General features: G+C 40.1%; 1 protein-coding gene across 4 annotated transcripts in view; it reads left to right on the top strand.

Moving 5' to 3' along the window:
- KCNQ1 (potassium voltage-gated channel subfamily Q member 1) overlaps positions 1 to 20,086 on the top strand; it is a 519,714-nt gene that overhangs the window by 95,267 nt on the left and 404,361 nt on the right. For all 4 annotated transcript variants that reach the window (XM_067540610.1, XM_067540611.1, XM_067540612.1 and 1 more), the window contains exon 2: positions 11,620 to 11,710. In XM_067540610.1, the coding sequence (XP_067396711.1) occupies positions 11,620 to 11,710 (91 nt within the window). The remainder of the gene's footprint in view (positions 1 to 11,619; positions 11,711 to 20,086) is intronic.

The raw sequence follows: 20,086 nt of genomic DNA on the forward strand, positions 1-20,086 counted from the left end.
TCTTCTTTAGATCAAAGAGTAAGTCTTTGTATTTATTAGCCCTGAGCACCATGTGAGCAGACAGATGTGGCCATGCAGAGTCAGTGACTTCAATGGAGCTTTGTGTAGATGCAGTGGTCAATTGGTCAATTCACTTGGAAGCTGTTATAGGGTGAAGAGAGAATGTAAACTACTTGGGATTGGCATGCAAAGAGCCATGTTAATGTCATGTTGAGACTTCAGAGGCAAAAAGGAAAAAATTCATAATTAAGACTTTCCCTTATTTTGTGAAAAAGTTGCAGTGTTTCGTTACAGGATCAAATGGCTGCGTGAATATTTAATTTTCCTACCTATCACTCAATAGTTTTGCTTCCAAGATCAGAGCAGCGCAAAATGTATCAGGGATTTGCATATGGAAATAAATGTGTTTCAGGAGTATTATGGAATTAGATTCATGGCTTTATTTTGTCTCACCTATTAGCAAGCATGGCTTTTGCCATGAATTTGGAAACTTGATTCTCTGATAATGAAAAATTTTTTCATGGGACAAATTTGCTCTTCGTTACCAGAGAAGGAATTCAGGTACGATATTCTCAACGCAAAAACTGATTTGCATGACAAAAACGTGTGCAAAAAGTCTCCCTTTTTAATGAAAATTTTAAATGGAGAATGAAGCACTTAAAAAAAATAAAACCATGTGAACACTTTAATTTTCATTAGCACTGATGTTTTTCCACCAAGTTATGCTCTGAATGCATCTAATACTGCCAAGTGACCTACACTCCTACCCAAACTCTTGCAATAGGACAAAATGGTTAATAATACTGCGTATTTGGGAACAGAAATTAGTTAGAACAAACCCTTTGATGTGAATGTGTACAGAATATGTTGAGATGTAAATAATCTTCAGGCTCGTGTCCAAACCATGATTGATTGTATTTTTGTCTCTTATTGTTTGTAGCTTTCCATTAAGAACAGTCTCTTGCAAATGACTTGTGTGTAGAGCCCTGGCTACAATTCTAGTCCCTATTATTTTTTTCTTATGTTTATTACCTGATCATTTTATTGCCTAGGTTCTTTGTTTGTTTTTATACTGGCCACAGCTTCATCGGAGTTTAGAGCAGCTTGGAGGCTGCTCTAACCTCCAGCAGCTAATATAGTTTACAAGGAGCTCTCCATCATTTGGGGATTGCCAGAGCAAAGCATCCTCTGGCCACACCCCTCCTTGTCTTGCTGTAGTGGGGTGGTGGTGGAGGAGCTGGTTACGCTGGCTTTATGCCTGCTGGGGATTCCTCCACACCAGGGAAATCCTCAGCTGAATAGACTTAATTCCCTTTCCTGTGTGCTCTTTGAGTGGCACACAAGAAAGAGAACATGCCAGAAAATATGGTCCTTCATTTATGACTGAAATGGTACACATTATTTCCTTTTGTTTGAATGCAGCTCTGTGCATTAAAGTGTGACCCTGAAAGAAGCTAGAGAGGGGGCTTCTGGATCCAGTGCTTGCTAAAGAGGCTTGGGGCTATAAGCAAAGAAACTTCTGTGTTCAGAGCAGCAGGACATTGTATATTCCATGTGAGAGAGAGAGGGAGAGCAACCTGACGATATTTTCTTAAACATGTTATGGAAATCTTTAGCAAACTTAGAAAATTGTCTGACACTCAATGGAGAGCACAGAGCCAAAGTTGTCATTTAAATACAGATGTTGACCATTTGGTAGCATAATAGTAGTTTCTTGATTTGGTGGCAAAATAATATCTTCTGCAATGAGCCTGCCTGAGTTTGAAGGGCAATAGACAAGATGACCTAAGAGATTTCTTCAACCTCTATTTTTTTGCTCTGTACTAATAGCATGGTTATTATACGAGATATTGCTGCCAGGGCTGAGTTGCTATTCTGGTTGTGACAACAGAAGTCCCTTTCCTTATTAATGGAGCTGTGTGTTATTGTTAACAGGGAGAGTTGGGGAATAAGGTTCCCCTCATAAATTCCTGGATAGCATAGATGACGTTCTCTAAGGTTGCACATTCCATCTTTCCCTGAAGTTGAGGACTTTGCTAGCACAAGAGACTTGGTGCTGCATGGGTATATCTTTGGGGAAGCAGTACCAGACTGAAAAAATAGGTACATCACAAGCTCTCTTGATGCTGGGTAATCCTGCACAAAATAAATGTTTATGCATGTGTAAATCAGAGGTTATCTACCAGGGGTACATGTACCTCTGCAGGTACTCAGAGGTCTTTCAGTTGATACATCAACTCATCTTGATCAGTGTTTCTCAACCTGGGGGTTGCAGCTCCCAGTGGGGTCACAGGATGGATTTAGGGGGGTCGCAAGTGCAGAGCAAGCATTAGGGGATTGCAGGCAAGGCAAGTGCCTGGGGCCCCATGCCACAGGGGGCCCCACAAAGCTAAGTTACATGCTTCAGCCCCACTGCCAGGGGCGCAGGCTTCAGAGACAGCTCACAAGTAAAAATCAGGTTTATATCACACTGAAATGTAAGTACAATATTTATATTCAAATCAATTTATTTTATAATTATATGGTAAAAATAAGCAAGCAATTTCTCAGTACTAGTGTGCTGTGACACTTTTGTATTTTTATGTCTGATTTTGTAAGCAAGTAGTTTTTAAGTAAGGTGAAACTTGAGGGTACGCAAGACAAATCAGACTCCTGAAGGGGTACAGTAGTCTGGAAAGGTTGAGAGCCACTGGTATAAATAACCTTTATTGTAGTTATTTCAATCTGGGCTTTGTATAGCAATAGCTTACAAAACTTCCTCTTCCAGGAAGCAAAATAAGTGCTCGTTAACTTTATATTTTAACAATAAAAATCCCAAATAGTTGAAAATGCACTGTTATTTGGGCAGGATTTGACTGACATATTGGTAAAAGTTTTAAAGCTAATGGTAGCAGAATTGCCACTGTGGGGATTTTCCTACCAGTGCATCAGCATTTGCTCTTGCCTCTTCAAAAGCAGCTGACACCTTTAAATGTATCTTCCCATGGCAACCTAAGGGAAATTTGTTTCCATCCCTAAGATATGGAATGTAAGGTGATGACTAAATCTTTTTTTTTTTTAATTTTTATTTTTAAATCTCATACCTTCCTGATGTTGAGAGAGAACCTCTTGTTTTAAGAACGGGTTGTCTTTCACTTCCCTAGTAATGCTGCCAAGACTAGTAAAAACTTGGGCTTTATGTTTCTTCAGCTAGGCCTGCCCTAGAACTCTGAATCAGCATTTTGTACTTGTTGGTGCCAGTTCTGTGCACCTCTCTCCAGTCTCTGAATACCAGATAAATCTCCCGCATGAAGGCATCAAGAAATCTGCTTTAAAGAATGCGATGGTTGTATAATTTACACAAGAAAAGTGCAGAAAGCAAGGCTGTGTGGCCTGGTGGATAGAGCACTGGACTGGGACTTGGAAGACATGGATTCTAGTCGTGGGTCTGCCATTGGCCTGCTAACTAATGACGGCAAGTCATGTTTGTTTATGCCTCCGTTTCCCTGTCTGTAAATTGGGGATAATGATATTGATTTCCTGTGTAAAGTGAAATCTGCTGATGAAAAGCACGATATGAGAGCTAGGATATAATACAATATAAAATAATATATATTATAATATAAAACACTATGCAGTTGTATAGTGGGATTTCCCCAGCCCCCTTGTAACTTGCAAAGAACTTTTACATAGAAGAAGCCCTTTAAATGGTGTTTGGGATACTCTTCCTTGATGCTCAAAGAACTCTTAATTAATTATCAGTAGGTAAACATTCTTTATGCAATTAAACCCACCTTCATTTTAAACCTCCTTTTAAAATATATTTTTAAACATCTGAAAAGCGTATTTAAAAAATAAAATTAATCCAAGCCACCACTCATGATGTAGGCTCAGAACTTGCTCTTGTGGGTTATTGTTAACCATCATGACATTATAGTATCTCACTACTAACACTTAATTTATGGTTGAGCAGCATTGCCATGAGAAGCCTGTATTTTCAGGTGCTTTGTCTTTCCTACCAAATTATCCTTTAATCTGCAATTTCTTATATTGCTTGTCAGCCTCATGGTGAATTTTCTTTGGGGGTGTCGGAAGAAGTTGGGTAACATTCCATTTGGCCATGTTTGAGCTGTCTGAATGTGAAAAAAGCTGTGTGTTACACCAGAGCTGAAATGAAGAGCCTTGGGAGGGGGGGGGGATGTTTTTTTATTTACTAATATAACCCATAGGTCTCCTTCTGCTTCTTTAATCATTTCAATGGAAAATTCCCAGCCAGCTCAAATTCTGATAGGTCTGAAGAAATTTGCTTTTGGTTTCACAAAGAGTTTAGTGTATAAGTATTTGAAACTTTCATACTGTACAAGTTTGTGAATTTCTGTTAGCACGGTGCTCATTGTCAGTCATGCATCCAGAGTTTTCCATATACAAATAATGCATTTGCATTTCAGTTTTGCATCTATAATACCATAGACATGTGAAAGCATTCCCATCGAAGAAGTTGGTACATTCTGTATGTCCATTCAATATGCATTCTGATATCTCATGCACAAGCAAGAGTGCCTGCCCCGTTTTTAAACATGGGTTCCTAAATAGGCTGTTTATCTGTTGTATTCAGACACAGACTGGCATGTAGGCATTTTTTTAAATGCCAAACTGAACCCCCTCTTTTGTTATGATCAGTTTTCTTTTGTCTTTCCTTTTCTTGGAAATAGTGGAGGGGGGAAGAGTTACAGCGATTTCCTGCATTACTCTGGGTCTGGCTGCACTGCGTCTGGGAGAGGGCTTCCCAGTTTGGGTAGACAAACACATGTTAGCTCTGCTTGAAATGGCGTGCTAAAAATAGACATCTAGCTAGAGGTGGCATTGGTGGCGGCTTAGGCTAGCTGCCTAAGTGAGTACCCAGGGGATCCAGATGGGTTTGTACTCAGGTGGCTATCCCAAGCCACGGCCTGTGCTATCCCCAGCTACACTGCTATTTTTAGCACACTAGCTGGAGCAGAGCTAATGCATGACTTTCTACCTGAGTTAGGAAGCATACTCCCAGATGCCGTGTAGAGGTACAGTCTGAAATCCTTGACTTTTAGGTACTGGAAAACTTTAACGTCATTGATTAATACAGCATTAGTGCATTTAATATGATATGAATGAAGAGAAAGTGGATTAATCTTCTGTGTACTGATGTCCTAAGCACCAGTAAGAATGGTATGCCTCCGCATTACTCGTGGTTCCTCCCAAGCAGCAACCCACACAGTCTTCTACTGGTATCTTTTCCTGGTCCAAAAAAGGTTTGTGCTCAGTTCTGTGCCATGACAAAGGAAGACGACATCAGCAAAAATTCTTCCGGCAGCGAAGAGCGATTCAGGACTGCTATGGTGGGGACTGACGACAGCATTCCCCTGGGATGACCCCCTGGATGCAGAATCCTGGGCCCTGATACAGTACTCATTAAAGTCAGTCAAAATACTCCAGTGGACATTGGATAGGGCCCTGGAACAGCCTAGTCTTTAGTCTATGCCTAGAGCTGACCTGGCAGAGAAACTGATGCATTGGGCAAATGTAGAAAAAGTGCTTCTCTGCTGTGCAAATCATTGAGGCAATGACCCACAGGGAGTATTAGTTCTCATCCATATTTGCATAAAGCCTGGTGTGTTCTGCCTCACAGCAGTATGAAGCAAAACATCTATTTCTAGCCTTTCTTGCCAGGGTGTGCTCAGTCATAATTCAAAATTAACTCTTGGCTGACTAGCAGAGATAGTGTATGGAATAATTTCTCCCTGTACAGCAGTTGTTTCTTTTTAGTGACTGTATGCAATAGACACTGATTTGCACCATTTCTCACTAACTAGATTTTGCTTATGTCTAGTGCTGATTTGGAAAAAATCAAACAGCCTTTTCCGAAAGAGGAAAGTGTTTGACTTGCTGCCATCTGGTGGTCAAATTTTATTGACTGGGTAAATTTTGTAATGTGCACATCAGCCAGTGGTTGTCATTCTTGTTACTCAGTTATGGATTCCAGCAGACATATGCAATGTACTATACTGCATACAGCCTTAGTTTTCTTGAAGGTAATGCTTTAACATTTGTCAGGCTTTTTGATATCATTAGATCTTTATATCTGTCTGCACTCTCTTGTATTAGCTAGTGATTGTGCTATTTCTCATGGCATGTCTTCCTTGGGAGACTATGAGGAGTTCATATGGGGCGGCAGCTGCTTAGGTAATGTGTGTACAGATTTCAAAGTGCTAGCTACATCCTGGAACTTAACCTATCTTCTCTGTCCTTCTAGTTAGGAGGGAAAAAACATACAGCTATTGCAAAGAACATTTTTTTGATAGGCAAGTAAAATATCATTAGACTTTCATTATCTTCATTGTTACGACAAGCAACGGGTGCGCAGATTTTGTGCCTGAACTGGTAAATTTTCATCAGATCTGTGGGAGATCCTTGTTTAAAATAATGGTAGCAGGTCACTGTATTAACTTCTTTGCCTATATAACTTCCCCCACCCTGAAAATGTCTCTCCTTTTCAATATAGATTGACACAACTGCATGGAAAACTTTTTATGATTCCTTATTCCATTTGGCTTGAGCCAAATCCTTACAGCTCAAGCTGTAAATCCTTCATTTTCAATACCATGAATTTCATTTGCAAATCCAAATAAACCAAAAAGAAAACCAGAGGTTTAGGGTTGCTTGGAGGAAATGAATAAATGTTGTATCAAAGGTATTGTAGTGCCAGCTGGAAGGTAAATAACAGCAGTGAGGTGAAAGAAAAACTCAAAGGAGACAGGTTGAGCAAGGTGGTGTGGAATTTATAAATAGCCTTTCTCAAAGATCCTTAGGTGAACTTGCATTTATATTTCATCCATTACCTTATGTCCCCCATTACTATAAATGTGGTATGCATCTTAAAATGTAAACTCAAAGCTGGGTATATATGGTGATTATGGTTATGAAATGTAAGTTGTGCTTTCTGCATACATCTGAATTGTGATTTTCAAACAGAAGTTCAAATTACTTGTGCTCTGCTTATTTGCCTATGCCATGTGAAACAAGAAAGAAAAGTCGAAACACAAACATCCTTCCCCATGCTATTAGAAGAGTTTCATAACAGTATCCAGAGAAATGCACTACATAACATTATAAAGGGGTTAGTTTAAATACCAAATAATGGCAAGGAGTGCATGTGCAACTCCCAATTAAGTGGCTGAAGACAGAATTTAGACCCCAGAGCTCAATCCTGCAAACAATTGCTACCAAGCATAGTGTTTACTCCCTGGGTAGTCTCTTTATGTGTTTTCAGGATCAGGCCCATTGTTTATAACAACTTAATCAAACATCATTTTCAGGAAATGAGTTGGCTAAAAAGTGAATTGGTGGATTCAATCCAGACAACTGACCCTAGTTTTGGCTGAGCGAAATCTGAGATCTGGTGGTATGAGTCAACACTTCTTTGTGTGTCTCATGAGGGATCTTATGTTGTTAAATTTATGTCCAGGTATGATGATGATGATACTTTCGGAAGACAGGATGGCGTGAAGATTAGGACTTTAACCTGGGACTCATGAAACCTTTCCTACTCTGCCACCGACTGCCTGTATGATCTTGGGCAAATCACTTAGGGTGGGATTCACAAAGGTATTTAGGTGTCCAAGCCCCAGTTTCAGACTCCCCTGTGATCCACAGAACTGCTGCTGAACCTGTAGGCTCCTAAACTCACTCAGCACCTAAATTTTCAGGATAAAAGTTCCCTGGGCAACTTTTTCTGCTTCTGAGCATGTATATTGCTGCCTCCCTCTAGGCATCTGGATGCCTATCTCTCGCCTAAGACCCAGAGTGGGGGAAGACAGGTGTTCACCCACCTACCTTGCCTGCAGGGCCCAGTTCAGTTCAGTTCAGTATGTGTGACATCCCTGTGGGTGCAATCTAGACTGTGGTACCATTGTGCCACCTTTAACTCTCCTACCCAGGCTAACTTCTACACTGCTATGCCAGTGAACAGCAAACCCCTCCAGGGTCTGTTCACTCATCAGCGGGTAGAGGCACACCCAGCAAAGTTACATAAAGGCTCTCACAGTATACAGGGAGACATCAGCAAATCCCTCCCCAGGCCCTAGCCTTGCACCCTCAAAATGTTCATCTTACACTGCTCAAGACCTCCTTGATCAGTGTAAGCTTATTAATTAGTTCACCATACTGTCAAAGGGTACAAATATGCACCAGTCTTTATACCAGTAGATTCTCCAAACTTCAGTCAAATACATACTGGTTTAGATTAAATATAAAACAGATTTATTAAGTACAGAAAGATAGATTTTGAGTGCTTAAGTGGTATAGACATAGATTAGAAGATCAGAGTTGGTTACAGAAGGAAATAAAATGGCAAAAATGCAATCTAAATCCTAAATTAAAGTGCTTTAACCTCTGAGATAAGGGAAATTCTCATGTGGGTCTCCCCTAGACACTCCTGCTGAAGCTGTTCCACTGGGATAAATACTTAGTAATTGAGTGTGAGAGAGCAATGTGGTAGCCTGGTGGTTAGGGTACCTGGAATGTGGGAGACGCCAGGTCCAGTCCTCCTGCTCCAATGACTCTTTTATTATGTAGCCAAAGTGGAACAGCTTCCATAGAAGAGATTGAGGGAGCCCCACATAAGAATATCCCATAGCTCAGTGGCTAGAGTACTCTTCTGAGAGGTGGGAGACACCTGTTCAAATCCTTTTTCCGCACCAGACAGAATTGAACCCCACCAGGGGGAATTGAACCCTGATCTCGCACGTCCCAGGTGAGTGTGCTAACCATGGACTAAAACTTAAAGATGGGCACCACCACCACCACTTCTTCTTCCTCCTTCAAGCACAGCCATTTTGTGTGGAGTGAGGCAGACTCCTGGCTCCCAAAAAACGATTTAGGCGCCTAAGCAGCTTGACTCCAGATTCCCATTCATGAGTCACTAGCAGAGATAGGCACCTCCCTACAGCCCTGACTTAAACCCCTCCCCCTTATGGAGACAGGCACATAGGACACAACCCTCTTATTGGCATCTCCCATTGGCTAGTTTAGGTGGCTCCCTGCCTAGTGTGTTGGCTTTTGTGGATTGAATTCTAAGGCTCCTGTCTTTTCCACTGACTGTATATGGAGCCAAGGTGCCTAACTCAGGCTTTGTGGATCAGTGTTGTATCTGATTTTCTAGACGCCTAAAGGTTAGGTGTTGCAACAGTCAGGGTCACCACAACTTAGTCCCTTTGAGGACCCGAGCCTTAGCCTCTCTGTCTTGGTTTCTCATCTGTAAAAGGGGTAACAGCACTGCCTTACCTCCCAGGGATGTCAGGAGGCTAAATATACTAAAGAGTGTGTGGTACTCAGATGTTACGATAATGAGGGTCTTATAGTAATCTAGATAAATTAGAAATGCTTATGTACAATAACTGCTAGTATCTCAAATATGTCTTCTGTTGCCTGTCCATATTTGTTTACACTTATAAAACATTAACTCATCTATTTGTGATGACTAGTGAGAGAATTTTTTATTGTTATTTAGCCAGTATCTTCCTCTAAATGTATTGATCCAGATGGTCCTTTTCTACTGAAAGGGGGAGGAAGTCTCTGAGGAAAGCTCCCATATTATCGCATTGGGTGGGTATAATGAACACATACACAGCTCAGACCCATGGCAAGGGCTGTAGGACCTGCCTCCAAACCTGATAGGTCTCCCAGTTTATGTGAGAGCCTGGGCTATCCTGGGGACACCAGCTCTGTCCCCCAGTGGATTGGCTTCACTGGACCAAGCTACCCCCCACCTCTTTTCCAGTAGCAGTAGCCCCAAGCTGTGTTATCCTCTCTGGAGATTCTGTGTGGGGATCATATAACAGCCTGTATCCGGCTAGTGCCCATATCACCTCTCTCTGCTCCAGTTTATCAACTTTATTGCTAACCTGTGCAGTCTCAACTCTCTCTCCTCCAGAGTGGATCTGGAATGCATAAAGAGACTTCCACATGGTCTAAAGGTGGGGATGAGGGTGTCAGGAACGTAGTGCTGCCTCCCTTTTGTGTGTGATGGTCTTCTCTGTGCTTTGATTTTGTAGAAGACCATATGAGCCATTATTACATACTAAGTAACCTCATTAAAATAATATAGAGCCACTGATCTTGTCCATTGATTCTCAAACTATTGAATGCTGTAGTGCTATTACTATTACTAATAGTTTATAAATAAAGCAGATTTAAATTATGTATAATGTCTATAACAGTACTACGTTAATGCAGACTAGGGAATTTGTAGCACCTGCCAGCAAGGTCTGCACAGGCCATTTAGTGTGTGACATGCTAGAGCAGAACAGAATTGACATTCCACTGCTAGAGACTAACACACCATGTAGACAAGCCCAAAATGATGAGCAATAGAAAATATACAGGTGGGTAATGTGAAATTGTAGCTGCCCTGAAATGTTTTGTAATTTGATCAGCTCTTTGAGATTTAAAAATGATGTACAATTTTGCAATAGAATCCCAATTTTCTGAATGCCTATTTTCCATCTTCCGGCCTCCCTTCTATAATATACTGCTGAAGATGTTTAGTGTCACCCACTTGATTTACTTAAATGGAAATTTGACTGCACTGTTAATGCTCCCATTAGATGCCAGCTAGGTGTTGTTTAAGGACTAGGGCCTTTAAGAACTTTTTCAACAAGATCTAAAACCATTATTAGAATTAGAAATTAATCCTACTCCACAACTGGATAAAATTCTAGAGGAAATATTTTGAATTCAGAGACTTCAGTGACTTCTTTCCTCTCGGAATCAGACATATGTGTCAGTCATTGGGAAATCTAATTAACTCATTAATCAAAAATTTTAAAAGTAAAATTATTTAATCAAATATTGTCAAGAGGGACACAATAAACCTGTCTAAAAATAAATGAATTATTTTCTAAGTTTTGATCTGTAGACCAAAAAAGGCTGATGGGTCATTCTCACCTTACTCCTTGTGCGTCAAAAGATATATGCCAAATGACTTGCAAAATGTATAAAATGATAATCTGGTAGAAATGTATATAATCCTATAACTATATTTAAATAATGTCACAATTAAAAAAAATATAAATGTAAGTGAAAAAATGAGTCTCTTAAAATATTTGTTGAAAGACAGAATTCATATAAAGTAGAGCTTGAAATATTCCTGGAACTCTCCCACTGGCAATCAGTTTTAAGTAATGGAAAAAATATGCCAGCAACAGGGCAATAACACAAGTTCAAAGTACAAAACCGATTAGGGTTTGAAGAGACTGACCTACGACATGGAATTTTCTGGTCTTTCTGATAAAAAATAAATATATTTTCAAACATTCTTTTTTCTCAACCAGTGTAATTCTTGCAAGAAGAAAACTTCCACAGAAAAGTTTCAATTAGACAAACCAAATGAACTCCATGTTTGAAAATTAATTGTTCCACAAAAAGCAAAATGACTTCCAAATTGTCACAGTTGTGTTTAAAATAAATAATTTCTGTATGTATAAAAGAAATTAAAGAAATAATGGCATTAACATTTATCTTATTTTACTTATCCTTTCTCCCCCCTCCCCTTTATTTTTTTTTACTAAATTATAAGATGTTTAGTAATATTTACTATTTTTTTTTCAGTTTCCTTATAGTGCTGATCTGCCTTATATTCAGTGTGCTTTCCACGATTGAACAGTATGCAACTCTGGCCACAGGAACATTATTTTGGATGGTACGTATATGGATGTTCATTGGATTAATATGTCTGTGTGTATGTCTGCTTTCCTATTTTTTCTTAATTCTCATTTGCTGAATCTGTATTATATGCGTTGTCAAAAATCTGTCCTGTTACTGGAATTTAAAACAGTATATTCCTGCGCATGCTCACTCATTATGCAAATGTTTCTTCTCTGCCTTATTTCTTCTCTCCCCAGTGTATAGCCAGAATAAGCCCATAGAATTAATGTAGTTACACTGGTGCAAAGCAGAATGAGAGGGCAGTCAGACCCTGCATTCTGAACACCCAGAATTTCTGATGAAGCGTGTATGATCCATTTGAGGCTGTTTCAAATAAGACTTCTCCACTTTTCTCTTTCTGGAATTCATCCTTTCTTTAGCATCTCTTAGGACCTAAACCAAAGCCCTCTTAAGACAATGGAAGGACTTCCATTGACTTCGATGGGAAATGAATCCAGCTTCAAGGCCCCACTTCACCGGGGAAAGACCTTCAGCTGGTTTAAGTTGTCATAGCTGAGGATCTGCCATGGGGCTTTCTCTTCAGTAGATACTGCTTTCTCCAGAGCCCATCAAAGCTGCTACGTATGTTTGCCAAGGGCCTGGCTAAAGACAAATGGAAAGCTCAGGGCAAAATCTATGCCACACTCTAAGCCCCTGCTGGCTTGAACATGTGGATCTAGAGCCAAGGCCTAAATTCTAATTCTCAGGGAGGTAATTCATTTTTGCCACAATACTGCCAAGTTTCTACCAAGCTTCTTAAAAATAAGTGTAGATGTGCTGTACAGGGTGACTGGTCGCTTTAAGAGGAACAGGTCCAGTTTTCCTGTGCCTAATTAGCCTAATTCCCCCAAAGAGTGCCAGAACTGTGTCCCAGAATGTCCCAGCAGGACAAGAGCACTGATAAAAAGCCAGGCAGCAGTTAAGAAAAGGAGAAAGAAGAGGCAAGCAGCAGCGAGAAGAGGGAAAGGAAGAGGAGGAACAGGGAGCTGGTAAAGGCTCCCTGAAGTGAGTTGCATGAGCCTCCTCAGAGAACAGGAGTGGGGAACTGCTGTGGGGAAGGGCTGGTGCAGAGGAAGAACTGTAGAGGGTTGGTGGGATAGGACTGGCTGGAGCTGGGGAACCCTACCAGGCGGAAGACACACATGGCCATCCTTAGGTAAAGGGAAAGATCCAGCTCAGCCAGGGCAGGCCGAACCCAAGAGAAGAGGGTGATTCTGCAGGAGCTCAGTAATGGTAAGCACGGGGAATGGAAGGCTGAGGGGAGCCCACTTGAAGAAGCCCAAAGGTGAGGATTACGGCAGAAGAGCTGCAAGAAATTTAAAGAAGGCCAGTGGGGTGGAGGCTCTGGAATAGGGACACAGGAATCCTGGAGCAGGGATTGTGACCTCTTAGGTACTTGTCCAGGGGACAAGGGGTCTCAAGATAGGGATGGCAGTACTGGTGAACTGCTGCCTTTTTATTTTGTTTTACTTAGGGGTTTGTGAACTGTTTCACTGGGTGGGACCTACAAATGGCTGCACTTATATTAATAAACGATTCATGGAAATGGGGATTTTATTAAACTCTGAGGGGTGCATCATTCTTTTCCTGGGCAGATGAGATGGCTGCAGGTCTGGTCTGTGGTGGAAAGGATGGACAATTGGTCCACTGAAAAAAAGGGAAACTGAGGCACGATTCGCCAGTCGCTGCGTGGTTGGCTGCTTGAGGAAACGCTGGCAGAGTGGGCCCTGTGATAGAAGTGCAATAAGACAAATTGTTATTTTTGCCCCCCTTTTGAGCAGTAAATAGTTTAAAGCATTGTATTCAGGACAGAAAAGTAGATGATCTGTTTTCAACACTATGGACTTCAGTCCATTCTCACTTCCATCAATATTACACTAGTATAAACTCAGAAATCTCAAGGGAGTTATTTCTGAGTTCACTATGCATGGGTGTAATTGGGCCCTATGTCATCATCTCTCATTCTTCTGTATTCTTCAGCTAATATTTTACTGATATTGGGCTCAGAACCAGTCATCATTTGCTATATCATGAGAATACTGTACTTCATATTTATATAGTGCCTTTCAGCCAAAGATTTCAAAGCATTTTATAAAGGTAATGTGGGCACTTAGCATTATCCCCACCCATGCATGGAGAAAATCAGAGACAGAAATATCACTTGCCCAAGGTCACATGCTGAGCCAGAGTCGGGAATGAATGTGGGTCTCCTGACACCCAAACAGCTCCTTTCACCATACTGCCTCCTTGCAGCACTGCCTCCTAGCCATACTGCCTCCTTGCATGTATCAGGATATATAAGTGAATGCATTAAACTATTCTGCAAATTCATATTCTTTATTGTTAGGTAAGTGGAGTTTCCCTTGACAGGATATTTTAGGGCATACTATTATCACTTAAGCCTCACTTTTGCTATTAAGCTTCCAAAATCTCTTGCTTTAAGGGTGTTCCCATTGGTTTCAGTCTATCACCATTATGTTGCATACAGTTTACCTTCCTACAGACTGCAAAAGGAGCCACTCTCTTCTGCTCGTACATGTTTGTGGCCTGGAGCAACATAGGATGTCCCGTAAAGTGTATCTTTCTATCATGTTTCTAATCTGGAACTTGTTTTAAACCACTAGTAAGACAGTGAACTTGATTCTTCCTCTTTTAATATTGCTGGCTAACACCTCTCTCTCAAAACCTATTACCAAACCTAATTCCTGAGGAAGCATTTTCTGGATCTTTGCCAGAAACCTCTGTCTTCTAACTGTAGCAAGACAACTTTTTCAAAGGATCATTCAAATTGTTAAATCACAGAAAAGAAATTAAAGTTTAAATAGCCCACTTGACTCAAAAACAACTAAAGCTTGTGAATTTGCTGTATGTTTCTGTACATCTTATTCAACTGTCTGTTGTACAGAAAACTATTACCAGGAGATTTTTCAGCATTGGTTTTCCCACCATGTTTTAATTGTTTGCAACCACAGAAGCTGTATATTGAAGATTGATAGCAGCTGTCAGGAAATTTGGGGGAGATATACTTTTCTGCTAATACGTACTACAGTATCTCTGTAGACTTATGCTTCAACCAGTATAGCAGTCAAGTGCAATCTCAATATGATGATTTTTTTAAATGGGAAATTTAAAATTTCTCTTCTTAATGGGTAAAAATATTCTCTGTAGTGACTTTAAAATTAATATTAATAAAAACTCTTCAACAATATACTGTCATATACCAGATTTTTTAAAACCATACTGCTTATATATACAGCGATCACTTAAAAAGTAAAAAATGGCTCTTAGTTACTACAAGTAGTATCTGAGAGATCAATTTTTCATATACTAAGATTGTCATGTCATATATATTCCTAAAATAGATTTTAATTGCAACCATGATGTATACACCTGGTACATATTTTTTAAATTAACCACTTAGTGATAGGAACACCATTTATAAGTTCAATTTCATGCTTAGTAATCAGCTTGTGTGTGTGTGTGTGTGTGTGTGTGTGTGTGTGAGAGAGAGAGAGAGAGAGAGAGAGAGAGAGCTTTAAGTGCATCTACAATCCTCCTTTTCAATAAATGGAATTTTGTATTAGTTATATACATTTCTGCTTACCTATACAATAACATTCACTTTTTATACCATCTCCTTCAAAATTATAGTACACTTAGTCTGACAACTAGTCAGTAAGTTAATATTTCATATTGGATACACTGTATCAAATTCAGTGAAATGCTCCATGTCACTATAACCTGTTGTATTTGATGCTTTTGTTTCATGCTGTCATGGAAAATGTCACTGACCAGCACTAGTATTGGATTACCTTACTTATTTGCCTGCTAGAACAAATCAGCATTTTTGTTGTATCTGGTGACAAAAACTCTGATTAATTTATAAGCAGTTAATCCTGCATTGGGAATTCCCACTACTATATGCATCAATATTTAGCAATGGCAAATCCTGACTTCCTTTTTGCAAAGGGTTAATTTTTGAAGTTCACAAAATAGGGACAAGTGCCTCTTGAAAACAGAAGGCTGTGTACTGGCATTTCAGTAAAGAAATGTATTTTGCATTCATCCAAGTTGTTTGCACAGAAGCTTTTATATGGAGGTTTAGGTGCACCCAGACATGTGATGCAAAAGCAAATATTAGTCTGAGTTTATATTTCAGTATGTGGGGAAGGGGCTGATTCAGCTGGAAGATGTTTAATTAAATCTCTATAGTAAATACGTGAGAAATTGTTCCTTACATGTGTGCTTTATATGGGCTATTCTTGAGAGCATCTTCATCAATGATTGAATTGATTGTCAATATGGAATGATTCTATATTAAATGATCAAATGTGTGTCACCATGGGCTATGATTAAGGAGCTGGTTATTGAACAGTCCCCTCCACACTCAGACTTGCATTGGCCCTAGAAAGTTTTTCTGACTTCAGTGGAACTATTCATGGAGTTACGGTGCCAGTTAACGTCATAAGTAAGGGCATCAGAATGTGGCTCATATTAGTATCTGCCTAGCGAAGCTTTGTACGCTGATCTTTTTAATGATATTTTAATGTAATATGTCATTAAAATCTATTTTTGATCATGGGAAATGGATTTGGGATGCTCTTAGATGGGTAGTCATGGGGGAGCTCCTGAAGGAGAAACTGCAGTGTGATCTCAAGGATGAAAGAAATAGAAATGGGTAACTAAGTTCAAAGGTCAAGAAAAAATAGGAGTGTGAGGCCCTAGCCCAAACAAAGATGTAAGAAGACTGATAAGGGCCAGGCAGGCCTGGGGAGAGCTCAAACAAACCGGTGTGGGACTGCTTATTATACCCATATTTTAAATGTAAACTGCTGTCATACTTCTTTGGGTCAGGGGATGTCTTTTTGTTCTGTGTCTATACAGCACCCAGCATAATGGAGGTCTGATCTAGGTCTGGGACTTGTAGGTGTGCTGCAATACAAATAAATAATAATGATTTGGGGAAAAACAATGAATACAGGTGATGTTGCTGCTGCCATCATGTGCCTATCATGGCTGAAGAAAAACAAACTAGGCACATAATAAGAAGGGCAGACAAGTTAACTTACAAACTAGTACTAATAAAAGAGACGCCTCAAAGGTCAGCTGTGTAGAAACAGTCTATCAGAAGTGGAATAAGATTCTGGAGGAAGCTTTTGCTGTCTGGATATAGCTGGGATAACAGGAAGTGTTAAAATTAGACCTGAGTGAACCTTGTGGAGTCTGAGGGCCATGAGGCTTCTCATTATTGTATAAAATGTTAGGTTTCACAATATGAGCATGTTTTGTGAGGCCAAAATTAAAAAGGAAAAGCCTCTCATTTTCATTTGAACTCTGTAAATATGGGCCTCAATATCCATTTATTTTTCCCAAGGGGATAGGTACCAGTGCCCTGCCCAAGGCAGGCTTTCCCATGACCTTGAACAATGTGGTCAGACCATAAGGACGGACGGACTGTATCAGACCAATGGTCCATCTAGCTCAGTATCCTGTCCTCTGACAGTGGCCAATGCCAGGTGCTTCAGAGGGAATGAATAGAACAGGTAATCATCAAGTGATCCATCCCATCAGGTCCTTCTGCTAGAGTACAATTCCCCCTAAATCCACTGTACTAAGGGGTGGGGTGGGGTGGGAGGCAGAGACCGTTTCTCAGCCTGTACCCCAGTAAGTATGAGACTTTCAACTGAAGGGCTGATCAACAGAACCTTTTCCAAAATGGAGTTGTATACAGCAAGTCTCATATTTCCAAAGTGCTTTATGTAGAAGTAGTGTTAACTAACCGATACTGAGCCAGATACTGCCTGACCCTTGCGTGTGAAGTGTGGGTGAAAGGCACAAGCAGCTTTCCTTCCACCTTGCATGGTCTATATTAGGGCCAGATAGAGCTGCAGTCCCTATGTTCAGGAGAGCACTGGGACTCTACTCCAGTGGGACATACAGCCACTCAAAGGGAATGGGGAATTGATGCCCTGCCCCTGCTCCCAAGCCTGCAGAGTGGAAACAGCGCACAAGGGGAATAAGTGCAAGGATGATGCAGTAATCTTGTTCCATTATCCCTGCCTTATGCCTCCCATGGGTCCCCCAGATAGCTCTGCACTGTCCCTTACTTCTGGGCTACTCTTAACAGGGATGATCCACCTATCTATCTAGGTTTCGGTAAGGTTGCCAATCACCATGTGTCTGAGCATTTTCTACAAGAAGTAAATACGAGAAGCTCTCTTTTCTAGCTTCGTTGGCAGGAACATGCTTAAAGCTATTGTTGGCTTTTTTTCTTACGTGTATATATTCTGAAAATGCTGTTGTGTTAGAGTTAGTTATTGAGGGAAAGCTAGTGATCTGGCCCATTATGTGTGTGTAATGCTTAGAGATGATTGAAAATATTATCATCACATTTTTTTCAAGGAAATGATTAGCTTTTTGATTGAAACAAAAATTGATATTTTGGTCAAAATTTTCAGGTTTTCTTGACTCAAAAACCCATACCTGTTTTTTTTTTTTTTTTTGAGAAACGTCATCCTTTTCCCCTTTGCATCCTCCTTTTCCAGTGTAAAAGTTGGGGAAATGAGAAGAGAGAGAGTGGAGAGAAGGAATTTAAAAAAAAAAAACCCACAAAAACCTGAAAAATTCTACGGGGGGAAACCTGACTAAAACACACAATTTTCATTTCATTCCAAAAATTTTGCAGAAAACATATTGCATTTTTCAATCAGCTCCTATAACACTGCAGCTGTGCAAGACATTTTTACAGGCAAATAAGAAGATGAGGGCTCTTCCCAGAGGATCTTAGTATCTCAGGACTTGTTCTAATAATTAGTTGAAACTAATAACTCAGGATATTGCCTGGCATGGCTGTTCCACAATGGCCAAACTGGGAGCTATTGCAGAATAGCGAATCTATTCCAAAATAAAAGTGACTTAATTTTGGAATAATTAGGGCTTGTCTACACTTGAAAGTTAATGAAGTTTAAGGCAGGATGTGAATTTAAAGCACAAAAACTGTTCTTGAATAACTTTATCTGTGAACTCTTATTCTACACAAGGTGTTGTTCCTTAATACCTATTCCAGAGTAGCTCCATGTGTAAACAAGCCCTTACTCTGCTCACAAAATGAAGTAATTATTCTGAAATGAAATCTATTTTATTCTAGATCAGAGTATCTCCAGCATAGCTATTCTGGAATAGTAGAACCTCTCCACTCAAGGGAACAGAGGATTCTTGTTCTATTCTTGTCTTATAGATGATAACTTGCCCACCAGTGTTTAAAAAATTTCATATTTTCCTAAAAAACCCTACCTTTAAATTACAAAAATAAATGAGGAATTATTCCACATGAAATATAAACATATCCCTGAAGTGTTTTCCAGCCTGCAATGTTAAACAAAAAACCTGTAATAAAGTACAGAAAAGAACTGGGCATTTAATCACTACATGTGGACATGAAGAGGGCAGAGGAAAGCCATGTTTAAGGATATGTCTGCACAGTAGTGGGTGTGCATGGACTAGCCTACCGGACTCGGAGCTAACTTGAATCCAGCTAATGCAGGTAACAGTAGTAGTGAAGACAATGCAGCGTGGGCTTCAGTGCAGGCTAGCAAGCCAAATTCATAACCAGGATCCAGGCCAGGCATGTACTACCCACACTGAAGTCCATGCTGCACTGTTTTCACTGGTGCTGTTACCTGCAATAACTGCGTCTTAGCTACCCCAAGCACAGCTTTTGCTGTGTAGACATGCCTTCAGTATAGTAGTGATGAGCAATGAAGAAAGAAGTTGTCTTTTGTCCATTTCAAGTCACAATTTTCAGCCTGCTATTTTCACTTTGTCTCACTAGATGGTGCTGTTGTAGAGTGTTGAAATCCCAGTCCCTGGTTGCACATTTGCAATTTGCCCACATGAGCTCAGGTCAGAGCCAAGCCTGGGAAAGGAGCATCATTTTGAAGGGTACATGTATAGTTGGCTCATTTCAAGTACTGGTGCGGGAGGTTTTTTCCATGATTCATGAAGAGAATGTGGTGTATTTGTGTAAAAATTGATTTTGAGAGTACAATATTTTAACTGGAAAGAAGTAATTCAGAGATGTATGTTCCCAGAGAGACCATATTTTTCTTTTATTTTCATAAGCAAGGATTTTATGGTGCCAGAATGCAGCAAAATGCTGTTATCTCAGCATGATCTAAGAAAATCCAAGTGCCTGATCCAAGAGAATTAAATATTCTGCTGAACTGAAGGTTATTCAGTGTGCCTGAAAAAGCTATTTTCTTGGAGGAATCTCACTTCAGTGTTGCTTCCACCTCATAATATTTTTTTAATGGCACCTTTTTATGGCCAGTATTTAATGTTATTTTCAACTTTGTGTTCTGTGTTCCTTCTC

Source organism: Emydura macquarii, unplaced genomic scaffold (genome assembly GCF_026122565.2).
Source record: "Emydura macquarii macquarii isolate MOO-44397 ecotype Brisbane River unplaced genomic scaffold, CSIRO-AGI_Emac_v2 contig_587, whole genome shotgun sequence".
Taxonomy (NCBI): Eukaryota; Metazoa; Chordata; order Testudines; family Chelidae; genus Emydura; species Emydura macquarii.